The sequence below is a fragment of the Ochotona princeps genome, chromosome 15 (assembly GCF_030435755.1).
Source record: "Ochotona princeps isolate mOchPri1 chromosome 15, mOchPri1.hap1, whole genome shotgun sequence".
NCBI lineage: Eukaryota > Metazoa > Chordata > Mammalia > Lagomorpha > Ochotonidae > Ochotona > Ochotona princeps.
Window position 1 is genome coordinate 3097964 of NC_080846.1, and position 13175 is coordinate 3111138.

General features: G+C 49.7%; 1 protein-coding gene across 1 annotated transcript in view; it reads left to right on the forward strand.

Moving 5' to 3' along the window:
• The first annotated feature begins 2115 nt into the window (after window positions 1–2115).
• EFCAB6 (EF-hand calcium binding domain 6) overlaps window positions 2116–13175 on the forward strand; it is an 85442-nt gene continuing 74382 nt past the window's right edge. The window contains exon 1 of the mRNA XM_058673641.1: window positions 2116–2247. Within this exon, the coding sequence (XP_058529624.1) occupies window positions 2240–2247 (8 nt within the window). The 5' untranslated portion in view covers window positions 2116–2239. The remainder of the gene's footprint in view (window positions 2248–13175) is intronic.

The window sequence follows — 13175 nt, forward strand, 5'->3', positions numbered from 1 at the left end:
CAGTGAGCTTGGTCCTGTATGTAACTGGTTTTGAGTAGTGTGATGGAAAAGGAAGTAGCACTGGGGGCTCATTGAGCCTGGGGATGTAGAGACTCAGTGTACACAGGTGGAAAATGGGTACACATCTTGCCTGTCCATAAGCAGTGTGAGTTAGCCAGTTCCCTGGTGGTGTGCCCGGGAGGCCGCAGCTGCTGTCCCTGGTGCGTGGGAGACCTAGATGGGGGTCCTGGCTCCTGGCTTTGTGTGGCTGGGTTTGGCTGTTGCAGCCGTTAGGTTGGTGAACCAGAGGGTGGAAGACTTCTCCCTCTTTGTTGCTATGCTTTTGAAACAAGTCAACTAGTATTTTCAACGTGAAGTGAAATGAAAGCTTTGCATATATACATACTAGTTCTTAGCCAAATGTTTCCATGGCCTATTTTTAAATGGAGAGAACATTTGTCAAACCTGAAAATACAGCATGATTCAACTGGTATGAAATTGTGTTACATGATCATGTTGGAAGTTTTGGGGACACTAATTACAAAACTGGGTAGTGAGACTGCCTGGAATCTTTAGCTCCTTGTACTTTGTTAAATTGCTTGCACCTACGAAAAAATGTTCATAATCAGTCACAATGAAAATTCCCGGAAGCAAAAGCTCGAATACCTCACAGAGGCGCTGCTCGCCTGTTCCGTCCCTGCTCTTTTTCTGAAAGCACTTGAGGCTTCAAGAATGCTGTCTTGGGGTGGGGTAGGGAGAAATTAACTGGAGCCCTGATGTCACGGAGATATTAAAGATGGGATCCGTGAGCACAGTGAGCTCGCCGGACCCCTCTCCACGCCATAGCTTGCCTCCATCTGCAGGAGCCAGGGCGGCGTCTCGTGCAGCCCGCCTCCCCCAGCAGTGTGCGGCGCACACGCAGCTGGGTCCTGGGTTGCATCTGTGCAGCTCTCTAAAAAGCCTAGGCCTCCAAAGATTTTTTACAGACTTTTTGGGCCCTTTTAGATTTCCAGTGTTGCCGCACACGTTGCCGTGCGTGCCCTTGAAGTGGGAGGGTCTTTTGGGTCACTACAGGTCTTGTATGTTCTCGTGTTTTCTCTGCTTCATCCATTCATTCATCCACTGGTTTCTATTTATTTGAAAAAGAGCGAGTAAGTGCGTTTTTGTGCACTGGCCAGGTCACTTCCCGTGCACCTGCAGTGGCTGGCGAAGCCGAGGTCCGGGAACCCCACCCGCAGTCCAGGCCTCCCATGCGGCTGGGAGCAGCCCGAGTGCCTGAACTGGGGCCCAGGAGCCGAAGCCAGGTGCCCCGATGTGTGATTGCGTGGGACGGGAGTGTCTTCTGCCTGCTATCTGGCAGCTGGTTTTTTTAAACGAATGTCACCTTTCACGTCAAGTGGTTGGTTATTTTATCCTCTTCCCCCAGTTAGTTGGAAAAATTGAAATCAGACGAAGTAGGAAGGGTGAAGATATTGGTGCATATTGTTGTGACTCAATAATAAACAACAAGGAACCTTTGGAAGTAAAACCAACCTCCACGGTGTGCTTCGCGACTCGTAAAACTCCACGGTTAGCTTACTCTGCTGCGTTTAACTCCTGCAGGCAAGGCTTGGCTGTACGGGTTTTGTTTTGTTTTGTTTTTAAAGAACAGAAAGGACTGTCCAGTACATACAATCTCGATGCAAACCTTGGGTTCCTAGTTTCCATTCCTGTAGAGGCTAGTTCTGTTTAGAGCGTGTCAGCAGCCTCTCTGTTGGATTGGCCTGACTTGGTCAGAAGCCGGGGAGTGTGGGCTCGCAGCAGGGCCAGGCTGCAAAGTCGAATAAGAAAGATGGATCAAACTGTCAGAGCCAGCAAGTGCTTTTAGCTCTGAAATTTGAGGTGAATCTATTATATGCGCTGTTTCCCGACTCCCTCCCGCGCCTTGTCAGCCAGGACGCCGTTCTGGAGTGAGCTTATCAATTAAACATCTGAGCTTCCCCACATGCCACCATCACCGTTTTGATCAGTTTTTCAAACGGGCAATGTGAAGCGGTTTGGGGAGAAATGAAACGACCGAGGCTTGGGCCACAGGAACGTGGGTTTCCCAATGCCACACTCTGACTTGAATTCCTTGCAGCTTTCAAAGTCCTATGAAAAGATTGAGAAAGCCCTCAGCGCGGGGGACCCCTCCAAAGGTGGCTACGTCTCTCTCAATTACCTCAAGATTGTCCTTGACACCTTCGTATACCAATTACCAAGAAGGATTTTTATCCAGTTAATGAAAAGGTAAGAATGCCATTACTTCTCTGACAGTTGTCTTTTTCTTCCTGCCCCCCACCCCCCACCCTCCCAACGTCAACTGTGAGAATGTGGAACAGCCTCATTTATTTTTCATTATTGTTTTAGACTTTTTCTTACTGAGCACTTCAAACATTCACAAAAGTGAAAGAGACTCATGGAGTGGATCCATGTGTGTGTGCCCAACCCCCCAGCCTCAACAGCTCCCAGGGACCGGCCCATCCTCTTGTGGAACCCCTGATCACCCTCCCCGGTTGCTGGCTAGCTTGGCCCCCAGCTGGACGCTGTGCTTCCGTAGTCTCTGGAGGGTCAGAGCTTGTCCAGAAGGCAGAGTGGCAGTGCTTCCCCCCACCTGACAGGCTGAGCCATAGGCAGGGCCCACACGGCCCTGCTCATGCTGTTTCCTGCAGTGATTTCCCTGGAATGAGGACCACTGGTTGGCCTACCATGGTCCCTTTTTCTTTTTCCTTTTTTAAGATTTGTTTACTTTTATTGGAAAGTCACATTTACAGTTAGGAGAGACAGAAAGATCTTTCATCTGCTGGTTCACCCTCCAAGAGACTGCAATAGCCAAAGTTGAGCTGATCCGAAGCCAGGAGCCAGGAGCTTCTTCCAGGTCTCCCACATGGGTGCGGGGTCTCAAGGCCTTGGGCCATCCTTCACTGCTTCCCCAGGCCACAGGGCAGGGAGCTGGAGGAGAAGTGGAGCAGCTGGAATATGAACCGGTGCGTGTATGGGATCCCGGTGCATGCAAAGACGATTTAGCCAATTAAAGTGTCATGCCGGGCCCCAGGGTTGGTTCTTTATCTGCAGACTTCATTCATGAACCGTGGCGATGTGTCACATGCAGTTGCTGGTTGTGACTGGTGCGTCCGTAGCCACTTCCCGGGCCCCTGGTCTCCCACCTCCACTTCAGCTCTTCTTGCTCCTGTTCTGTTTTTGGTGAGAGTGCTCCAGCAGGGCTGGCGAGCACAGCTCCACATCTTGTCCGTCTGCATGTCAGTGACCCCTGCAGGGTCCCTGGAGCCCGCTAGGCGCTCAGATTTAACAGTCTGTCAATTCTTTTATGAATGAGTAACAGAAAACTGGCACGTTTTCACGTGGTGTCCAGAGGACTGTCCACACATGGGCACACCAGGCAGTTCCCGCTTCCCCGACTATCTCCATCATCTCTGCTGTCTGTGGGAAAATTGCAGAACTTGAGCCTCCTTCCCTGACTGCTTGGTGACAGCGAGGCACTGGCCGTGTGAGAGAGCCGCCTTTCTCCCTACTCTGCAGGGAACTGGCTCCCCGACGTGCCCTGAAGGCGAGCAGTGAGCAGGCATGACCAGCTCACACGCTCAGGAGTGCTTGGTGGGCTTCCTGCCTCCTTGTCCCACTGTGGCCCATGGGAGCCTGTCCGTGCCAGTTCTCCCATGTCCTGGGAGATGGCTCGCATAGTCTGTCGCAGCTTTCTGGTGTGGCAGGATGTTTGCAGCTCATTTTGTCCATCTCTCGCCCGACACTTGGACTCAGCTGTTTCTGCAGGGCTCCCTGGTGGCTTTCTGATGGAATGGGTTTCTAGAAGTTGAATTGGGATGAGGAGTCCTCTCCAGCTCACCTGTTCTCTGTCCTTTCTTGGGGAAGACAGGTGGAAGCCGACAGAGACCGCCCTGTCTGCCTCTGGGGCATGGGGACAGAGAGGGAAACATGGACTCTAGCTGCAGCTGTGGGTTCGTGCCTCCCTTTGCTGGGGTTGAATGTGTCCGTTGCTGTGGGTGACTGGGATGGTGGGGCTGCTGTTACTCGCTCTAGCTGGGGCCCTGGGGATTTGAGTCTTATCTTGTGAAATTACCCAGAATTCTGCACGACCCAGGGCCTGTACCTAGGAAGCAACCTCTCACCCTGCGTGTCCGTGTGTGTTGGCCCTGTGTCCCCAAGGGAGCTGCTCTTTGTCGTCATCTCATAGTCCCCGGGTCCTCCAGAACACTCAACAGTTTAATTTACTAATGGTTTCGGTGCTGCTTTTCAACCTTTTATTTTATTCTCTTGTCATATTTTAGGTGTCTCTTGTAAAATAGCATTAGATATCCGTATTTTAAAGCTTGCAAAATGATAATCTTTGTGACCCAGAGCTGGGATGCCTCATGTTGTCAGAAGGTAGGAATGTGCCAGTGACACTGGCACTGGGCTGACCCTGTGGGGGATGTCTAGGAGCTTCCGACTTGCACGAGCTGGACAAAGCACTTCAGTTCAGGGGACGCCTTCCTCATTGTATTTCTGGAAGATGGAGTATAAGGCTAAAGTGTCAGTACATTTGTAAATTTTTTTCTATTAAAATGGTTTAATTATAAATCTACACTTTAAATTACATGTTAGAATAAAACCACACAAAAACAGCAAGACTACCAAGACCAGAAAGGTGGTAAAGCCAGGCTTTATTGGGTCTGCTTCCGGGCGAGGTTCACCGGGCCACGGTGGGGCCAGAGAAGTCGCGCCGGGCCTGAGGCGCACATCACTTAGTGTGCTGAGCTGGAGGTATGTGTTGTCTTCTGATTGGTTGGCTCCGCCTGAGTGAATCCTGGACGGTTATTCTCTGTGGGAAGTTTTGGCGCCACCTAGGGGCTTTCTGCCGGCCCGGGGCCCGCCTGGCTAAGTGCTGTTACCATTCATGAGTAGAATGTAGGAATAACGAAGTCAGTCTGATTAGCAATCTGGCATTTCCAAAGGTGCTTGCTCATTTGATTGGGTCATGATTAACATGAGGGCCTTTGATCTTGTAGCTCCACATACTTGGTCAGCCGGTCGGTCAGCCTGTCAGTCAGGAATCCCTGAGTTCTTAGTGCACACCGGGCACTGAGCTGGACCTGGAGACACCTCAGGATGATGCCTGCCCTCCGAGCGCTTCCCCTGTGGCCGGGAAGGCCTGCAGCAGACACACAGCTGGGTGTGACGGAAGCTGTGCCCTGCGACCCGTGCCCTGGAGGGAATCGCATGCAGGGCCACCCTCTTCAGGTGGAGCACCCAGTGCTGCGGGATTTCCCTCAGACTGTTTCTAAATGCAGGAATGCAAGACGCTGCTCATGCTCTTCTGTGAAATATTTTTCTGTCATTTTTTAGAAAAATGTTTTAATTGTAAACTGACAAATTATAGTGTATTTATTTATGGGGTAAGGCATGATATGATTTATGAAAACAATGGGAAATATAATTTATCTAATTAGCATAGTCTTCTCTTCAAACACCTTGTTATGGCAATGTCTGAAGTGCCCCCTTTGTGACTCTGAAACATGTGAATAGCCCGTGTGTGCTGTGTTCGTGTGCCAGCTGTTAGCCCTCATTTTTAAAAAAAGATTTATTTATTTTCATTGGAAAGGCAGATTTACAGAGAGAAGGAGAGACAGAGAGAAAGATCTTCCATCCGCTGATTCACTTCCCAAGTGGTCACAATGGCTGGAACTGAGCTGACCTGAAGCCAGAAGCTTCTTTTGGGTCTCCCATGTGGGAGCAGGATTCCAAGGCTTTGGGTCGTCCTCGACTGCTTTCCCAGGCCACAGGCAGGGAGCTGGATGGGAAGTGGGGGCAGCTGGGATACAAACTAGTGCCATATGGGATCCTGGCATGTGTAAAGCAAGCATTTAGTCACTGAGCCCTCACTGGGCTGTAAGTTTTTTTTATCCTTTTGGACTTGATTTTGAATTTTTGTTGTTGTGAGATCAGAGTCGGAGCTCATTCTCCTGCTTCATGGGCATCTCCAGTCAACCAAGAGAAGGTCCTCCTCCCGGCGTGTACATATGGTGGCTTGGTTGAGAAGCAACAGCCTGGGCCTGGTGTGAGGGCTCAGTGGCTAAATCCTTGCTTTGCATCTACTGGGATCCCATATAGGCTCAGGTGCATGTCCCGGCTGCTCCACTTCCCTGCCAGCTCCCTGCTTGCGGCCTGGGAAAGCAGCAGAGGACGGCCCAAAAGGCTTAGGACCCTGCACCCGCATAGAGACCTTAAAGAAGCTTCTGGCTTCTGACTTTGGATTGGTTCAGATCCTGCTGATGCAGCCACTATGGGAGTGAACCAGTGGATAGAAAATCTTTCTCTTTCTCCCTCTCTCTGTAAATCTGCCTTTCCAGTCTTTCCAATGAAAATAAGACAAATAAATAATAACAATAAAAAGCACCAGGCTGTGGTGTGGTATCCCTTATCTTTGCTGTTGGTCAACAGGTGTGTTTTTATGCTGCTTCAACTTATATTAATATAGTTCAGCTATGTTTCTTTTTCCTTTTTATGGGCTAATGCTTGCCTTTTGAGTTTTTTTTTATTAAATATATGCAGGTGATTCTGTATGAATTTTAGGCTTCTTTTTGAGTTCTGTGAAAAAATGGCATTGGAATTTTGGCGAAGATTGCAATGCACCCATCAGATCTTGGGATAACACATTCTGTCACTACTTATGATTCCAGTCCATGAACATGGGATATCTTTCCATTTATCTGTCTCTTCTCCAGTTTTTCTCATTAACGTTGTAGAATTTTTAGTTTATAGGTGTTTCTTCTCTTTGGTTAAATTTGTTTCCGAGTGTTTTAATTGTAGGGTTGTCATTCATATGTGGGATTATGGCCTGGATTTCTTTCTTGGAGAGCGTAGTATATAGGAATGCCAGTGATTTTTGTGCGCTGATTTTACATCCTGAGACTTTACAGTGTTTGTTTATCCTAACAGTTTTCAGTTTAATCTTTATCGCTTTCCACATGATGAAATGAGGGCGTCCTGAGCAAAAGGTGATCATTTCACAAACTTCCCTTCCTCTCATCTGTAGGTGCTCTTTGTTTCTCTCTTACCCCGTGCTCTGGCCCTGACACCCAGTTCTGTGTTGGATGCAAGTGGTGAGACTGAGCACCTCCGTCTTGTTCTGGGTCTGGGGAAGGAGTTTGCTTCTCTCCTGTGAGTAAAAGATTCCCAGTAGGCCTAGCGTATTTGGTCCTCAGGGATGTTCAGGTACGTTCCTTCTATGCCTGCCTTGCTGTGTGCTTTCTATTTAAGATTTACTTGAAAAGCAAAGAGACACAGAGCCAGCTGGACAGACAGAAAGAGCTACCATACACTGGTTTACTACTCAGAGGCCTGTTACGGCTCGGCTGAATCAGATCAAAGCCAGGAACCTGGAACTCCATCCAAGCCTGTCACATGATTGGAAGGGACACGAGGCTACCACACTGGCCCTGAAACAGTTTCTTACCTGCTGACTAAATAGCTGCCTGAAGTGGTTATGATTTTTCTTTTCCTGTTATGAAAGTATGTTGAATTTCATCTAATGCTTTTTTTCTGCATCTAGTGAGCCCTTGGGTCGTCTTCCAGGGAGCTGGCTGGAAAGTGGACAGCAGGGACTTGAACTAGCACCCCATGGGGTGCTGGCAGCATCACGGGTGATGGCTTTACCTGCAATGCCACAATGCCAGCTCCACTATTTTTTTTTATTGAGATTAGGGATACTGATATCAGAAAATGTGGAACTCAGACAATGATCATCCAATGAAGGAACCGGGGTCCATTTTTACATGGATTGCATGATCAGCACAGTGTTTACGGCTGCAGATCAAATCATGCAGCATGCACACAACTTGTATGCTCCGAATGTGTTAGCTTCCACACACAAGAGAGAAGGTGGTGTCTGCGCTGTTTCACTCAGTGCGATCTCCGTTTCAACCGCTCTTGCAGATGTCAGGATTTCCTTGTGATCCCCACCGTGATCTGCCCCACGCTGCCTTCGTCCAGCTGTCCGCCGAGGGACATCTGTGCTGCTTCCATGTCTGCTGGTGTGAAGTGGGCTGTAGCCCACATGGGAGTGCAGGTGGTGCTTCCACGCGCTGGCTGTATTTCCTTTGAATGGGTTCTTGGAAGTGGGATACCTGTGTCGCAGGGTAGATCCACTGTGTGCTTGTTTGAGGAGTCTCCACCATGTTTTCCATAAGGGTTGTGCTGATTGCACCCCCACCAACGCTGAATTAGGGTGCCATTTCCTCTGCATCCTTGCCAGCATGTGTTGTCTTTTGACTTTTGGAGAGCAGCAGCCTGACTGAAGGAAGAGGGCATACCTTGCTGTGGTTTTGCTTTCTGGCACAGTAGGCTGGGCCCCTCACGCTTGGGATGTCTGGAGCCTTTAGTGGAGTGCTGAGTCACTGTTCCTCTGTCAGCCAGCTCCCTGCCGATGCACCTGGGAAGCAAAGGGTACTAACCCGAGGACAGATGTCCCTGCCATCCATGTGGGAGGCCTGGATGAGGTCCTGGGCTCCTGGCTTCATTTTGGTCCAGTCCTGGATGTGGGAGCCGTCTGGGGGAGTGTTACAGCAGATCTCTCTCCTTCCCTACCTCCATTCCTCCCCCACCAACCCCATCACCCTGCCTTTCAAAAATTTCAAATCTTTTTTTTTAAATCCACACACCTTTGAAAATTTTAGCTAGAGCTGTTATTAATAGCTCTATATTTTAACCTCCTATGAGAGAGAATTTGCTTCACACACCAGTACTCAATTCTTAGAACATTCCAGATGTCACCATGCAAAACTTGTACTTTGCTGAGTTTTATGTCGTTAGTTCCTGGCCTCTGGAATCTCCTGTAAGGTAGTCTTAGTAGCAGTGGTAAAGTCCCATACCTTCATCTGTGGAAATTTTAATTTCTAATTTTAGAAAGACAGCTTTAATAGACAAATCTTCCTTGATTGCCAACTTTCTTTGTACAGCATCAAAAAAAACCCCTTTTGTTTATTTGTCTATTTACTTGCCCATTTTTTCTTTTAAAAAGATTTACACTTTTTTTGTTGAAAAGGCAGATTTTAGAGAGTAAATTGTTCTTCTACTGGTTCATTCTCCAAATAGCTGCAATGGTCAGAGCTGAGCTGATCTGGAGCCAGAAGCCAGGAGCCTCCTCTGGGTTTCCCATGTGGGTGCAGGGGGCCATGGGTTTGAGCCATCCTCCACTGCTTTCCCAGGTCATAAGCATGCATCTGGATCAGAAGTGGAGCTGCCAGGACTTGAACCAGTGGCCATGTAGGATGCTGGCATTTTGGGCTGAATTCTAGCATACTGTGCTATGGCACCAGCCCCTCCGGGGCACTTTGGATGTGCCACATGTTTCCTGGATCGCGATTTCTGCTGGGAAATCTACAGGTGATCACACCAGCACCTCTTGGCATGTGGCATTTCCTCTGTCCCTGCTCTCAGTTGGCCTTTGTCTCTGCCTGTCGATGGTTTGGCTCCTCTGTGGATGGAATGCGGCTGGAGATCTTGGTGCATACTGTTCCCGGGATGCTGGCCTGTTTCAGCCTTCCTTCTTCATGCGACTCAGCCCTTTCTGCTCCTCTGATTGGATGACGTCACGTGTCATGTCTGCAAATGCACTGATGGTTGATTTAGCTCCAGCAGGCCTGCCGATGGCGCCTTGGGTGTTTCCACTTCAGTCATTGTATTCTTCGTCTCTAGGATTTTGGTTTTGTGGGGTTTGTTGGTTTGTTTGTTTTTTGTCAGACATCTTCTTTCACTCATGAATTTTTTCCAGATTCCAGTTTGCTTTGTGTGCCCGTGTTCCTGGAGTTTGCTCATCTCCTCTGAATGGATTCTCCTGAATCCTTTGTCGGATTCTAGATCTCTCCCGGGTCACTGTCACAGCTGTGTGTTTCACTTGGTGGTGGCGTGATTTTCTGAGTCTTGGTGGTGCTTGGATCCTATGCTGCTGCCTGCGCACTTGTGCCTATGCACCTGTGCCAGTGTGTTGGTGTTCTTTGCCGCGGCTACGCCTTCAGTCTGCAGACAGGCAGTTTGGGTGGCATGGGGACCTGCTGGTGGCAGGGTGCACAGGCAGAGCTGGCTTCTGGGTTCTCTGTCTCGGCTCCAAGCTCAGGTGAGGGCAGGTGGCTGGGCTCTGCAAGAAGGCCAAGCAGTCACCCCAGGTGGGGCTGGAGGTGGGGGCAAGGCTAACGGAGTTGCTGGTCAAGAGGACCAGGACCTGCAGCTTTGTTCCATAGAAAGTCACAGCTGAGGTTTGGCACATGGGAGTGCAGTGCCTGGCTGAGCGCTGTTTAAATTCCCAGGTAGGACGAGTCTAACCCGTGCTCTTTGTCACAGTGTGCCACAGTGCTTGTTTATCCCCTCTGGGTAGGACCACACGGAAGGTCCAGGCTGTTCTCTGAGGCTGCCTGGGGACTTGGGGCAGGAAGACCTTCCCTCTGCTGGTGGGAGAGCCACTATGGCTGGAGGCATGCCAGCACTGCAGGTGGAGGATTAGCAGGCTATACCATGGTTCTGTTCTCCCATCCTGCCAGGCCCTGGATGCCTCTTTTGTTTGGGTAACAATTGAAGAGGTGAATGAGAAACCCGTATGTGACTAATCATAGAAGCTCTCTTGCTCATCCCTCCAACTGGAGGCAACTCAGAGGAAACTCAGGAGGTGGGTGAGTGAACAGCCTGGTGCGATCTCACACAGGCGCTGGCACACACACCAGGAGAGATCTCTGTGACAGCGTGCTGGTTGAGGAAGCCGGCCTCCATGGCAGCTGCTGCGGGACCTGGTTTCTGCAGTCGGGGTGTCCTCAGAGGTTGGTGCAAGGGCAGTGGGCGGTCCTCCAGCAACCACAGGCAGCTGTGTGGACCTGCACCTGTGCCGGGACTCAAGCTACTGTGTGCCAGGAGGAGCCCGGTTTACTGCTAGTCTAGTTTACTGTTAGTCTCAGTGATAAAATTTGAAAACACCTGCCTTGTTTTTCTCTAAAGGCAAACAATACAGAAAAGAATAAAGGAAGTAAAACAAAGTGCAAAAGTTTGTATCTAACAAAATGATTAGAGAAATTATTCTTTCCATACTATTTAAGTCACAGAGGTGGAGAGGGGGAGGTAAGAGTGAGATCTTTTACCCTGTGGTTTGCACCCCATATGGCAGCAATGGCCAGAGCTGTCCAGTCTGAAGCCAGAAGCTGGTCTCCCACAAGGGTGCAGGGGCCCAAGCACTTGAGCCGCCACCTGCTGCTTCTCCAGGTACATTAGCAGGGGGCTGGAATGCAAGTAGAGCAGCCAGATCTTGAACCAGTGCCCACGTGGAATGCTGGTATTGCAGGTAGTGACTTAATCGGCTGTGCCACCACACGGACTCTAAATCTGTTATTTTTTAAAATACTCAACATTATAGGGTTTTAATGAGAAATCCTAAAAGCTTGGTAAATGATGCATAAAATCTTGATTTAAATTAAGTTTTGGAGACTTTAAGAGTCTACTTTTCATGCATATGTTATATATAATTGATATAAATGAAATAGAATAGCTAACCTGGGCTTTATTACCAATCTGCTGTGTTGCTCAATGTTGCCTGCCCCCATCTCCTTTTTTAAATTTTATTTTTATTTGAATGAGGAGTTACAGAGAGAAGGGGAAATAGAGCAATCCTTTCATTCATTGGTTCACTCCCTAAATGGCCTCAGAGGTCAGCACTGGGCCAGGCCAAAGCCAGGAGCTTCCTTAGGGTCTCCCACATGGAGCGGAGGCCCAGGCACTTTGGCTATCTTCTAGCACTTTCTGAGGCACATTCATAGGGAGCTGGATTGGAAGTGGACCACACTGGCATCGCCATGGGATGCTGGCATGGAAGGCAGAGGCTTAACTCATTATGCCATGTGCCAGCTCCTCTTTTTTTGTTTTAAAAATTATTCTATGTTGCGTTCTTGAAGTGTAAGTTACATGAAGTAACATTCCTTCACGTGGTGCAGTGAGGTTGGCAGGGAACTATCCTCCCAGCCATGATTCAGAGCAACACAAGCCTACGCTGGATCTGCCTGTGCCATTCTCCCCTGTGCCACCCCTCGCTGCGCACGCCTCCCCTCTGGGTCACTCTCCCGTCACCGTCTATAGAGGTTCCTCTCTCCCAGGGGTGCTCACGGTGGAGTTGCACAGCGTGGTCTCCTGCCTGTGACTAGCTCCCCCACCATCTCCCTGACGTACGTTCATGTATGTTTCAGTGTCGCACTCACTGCTGCGCTTAGCAGGCCAGCTCTCCGCAGTGCTGAGTGCCCAGCCCAGAAGCTGGCAGACACAGCTGTGATTTCCAGTGGGGAAGGGGGTCATGTCACACCTGCTGCTGTGTGTGCTTGGGACGCAGCGTGGCTTGGTCTTGTGTGGGGAGGTGTGTGTATCCCAGGCCTGGCAGGTTTTTCCAGGCCAGCTGTTGCTCACTCACCTGCCAGGCTCCTGGATTTGAGCCCTCCCAGGCGCGTGTTGTGGGATGGGCCCGCGGTGTGACTCCCTGGCGACCTGTGGGTCTGGTCACATCTTCACGTGATTGTTGAGCCTTTGTTGTCCCTGTTCATTCTGGGTGCAATGCTGGTCGGTTCCCGGCGGGCTTTGTTTTCCTGTTACCGATTTGCCGGAGTCTCGATCCACTTCTTGGCGGGATCCGTCGTGTTTTCAGGTATGATGTTCTCATAGTGGCTTGTCGTTTTGTGTTTCGCAACTCTGTCTTGTGAAACGCAGAAGGCTTTAACTTTGAGGAAGCCCCTTTATAAATCTGATGAGGACTTTCCTGGTGGGAGGGACTGTTTACAGACACCTTGGCCTAGGCTGGTTTCCCAAGGGTTTCATCCAATTTCCCACGAGAGGTTTGATAAACGTAGCTCTTCCACAGAGGTCTAGTTCTAGTTAGACTTTGGATGCGATATGGGGCAGGGGCCAGGTTGGTTCTGCTTCCGCACAGATACCCGGCTGTATACACCCCATTTGTACAGGGGGCTGCCCCTTCCCAGCAGTGTCTTCATCGCAGATTGCCTGGCTGTGTCAGCGTGGGCACCCTTCTGGACCCCTGGTCCCTCAGCAATGTATAGGTCCATTCTGATGTCAGCGTCACACTGAGGAATACAGCTAAGTATTTAGGTCTTCAAAGGAAATCGTGCCAGTCTTTCAAACTTACC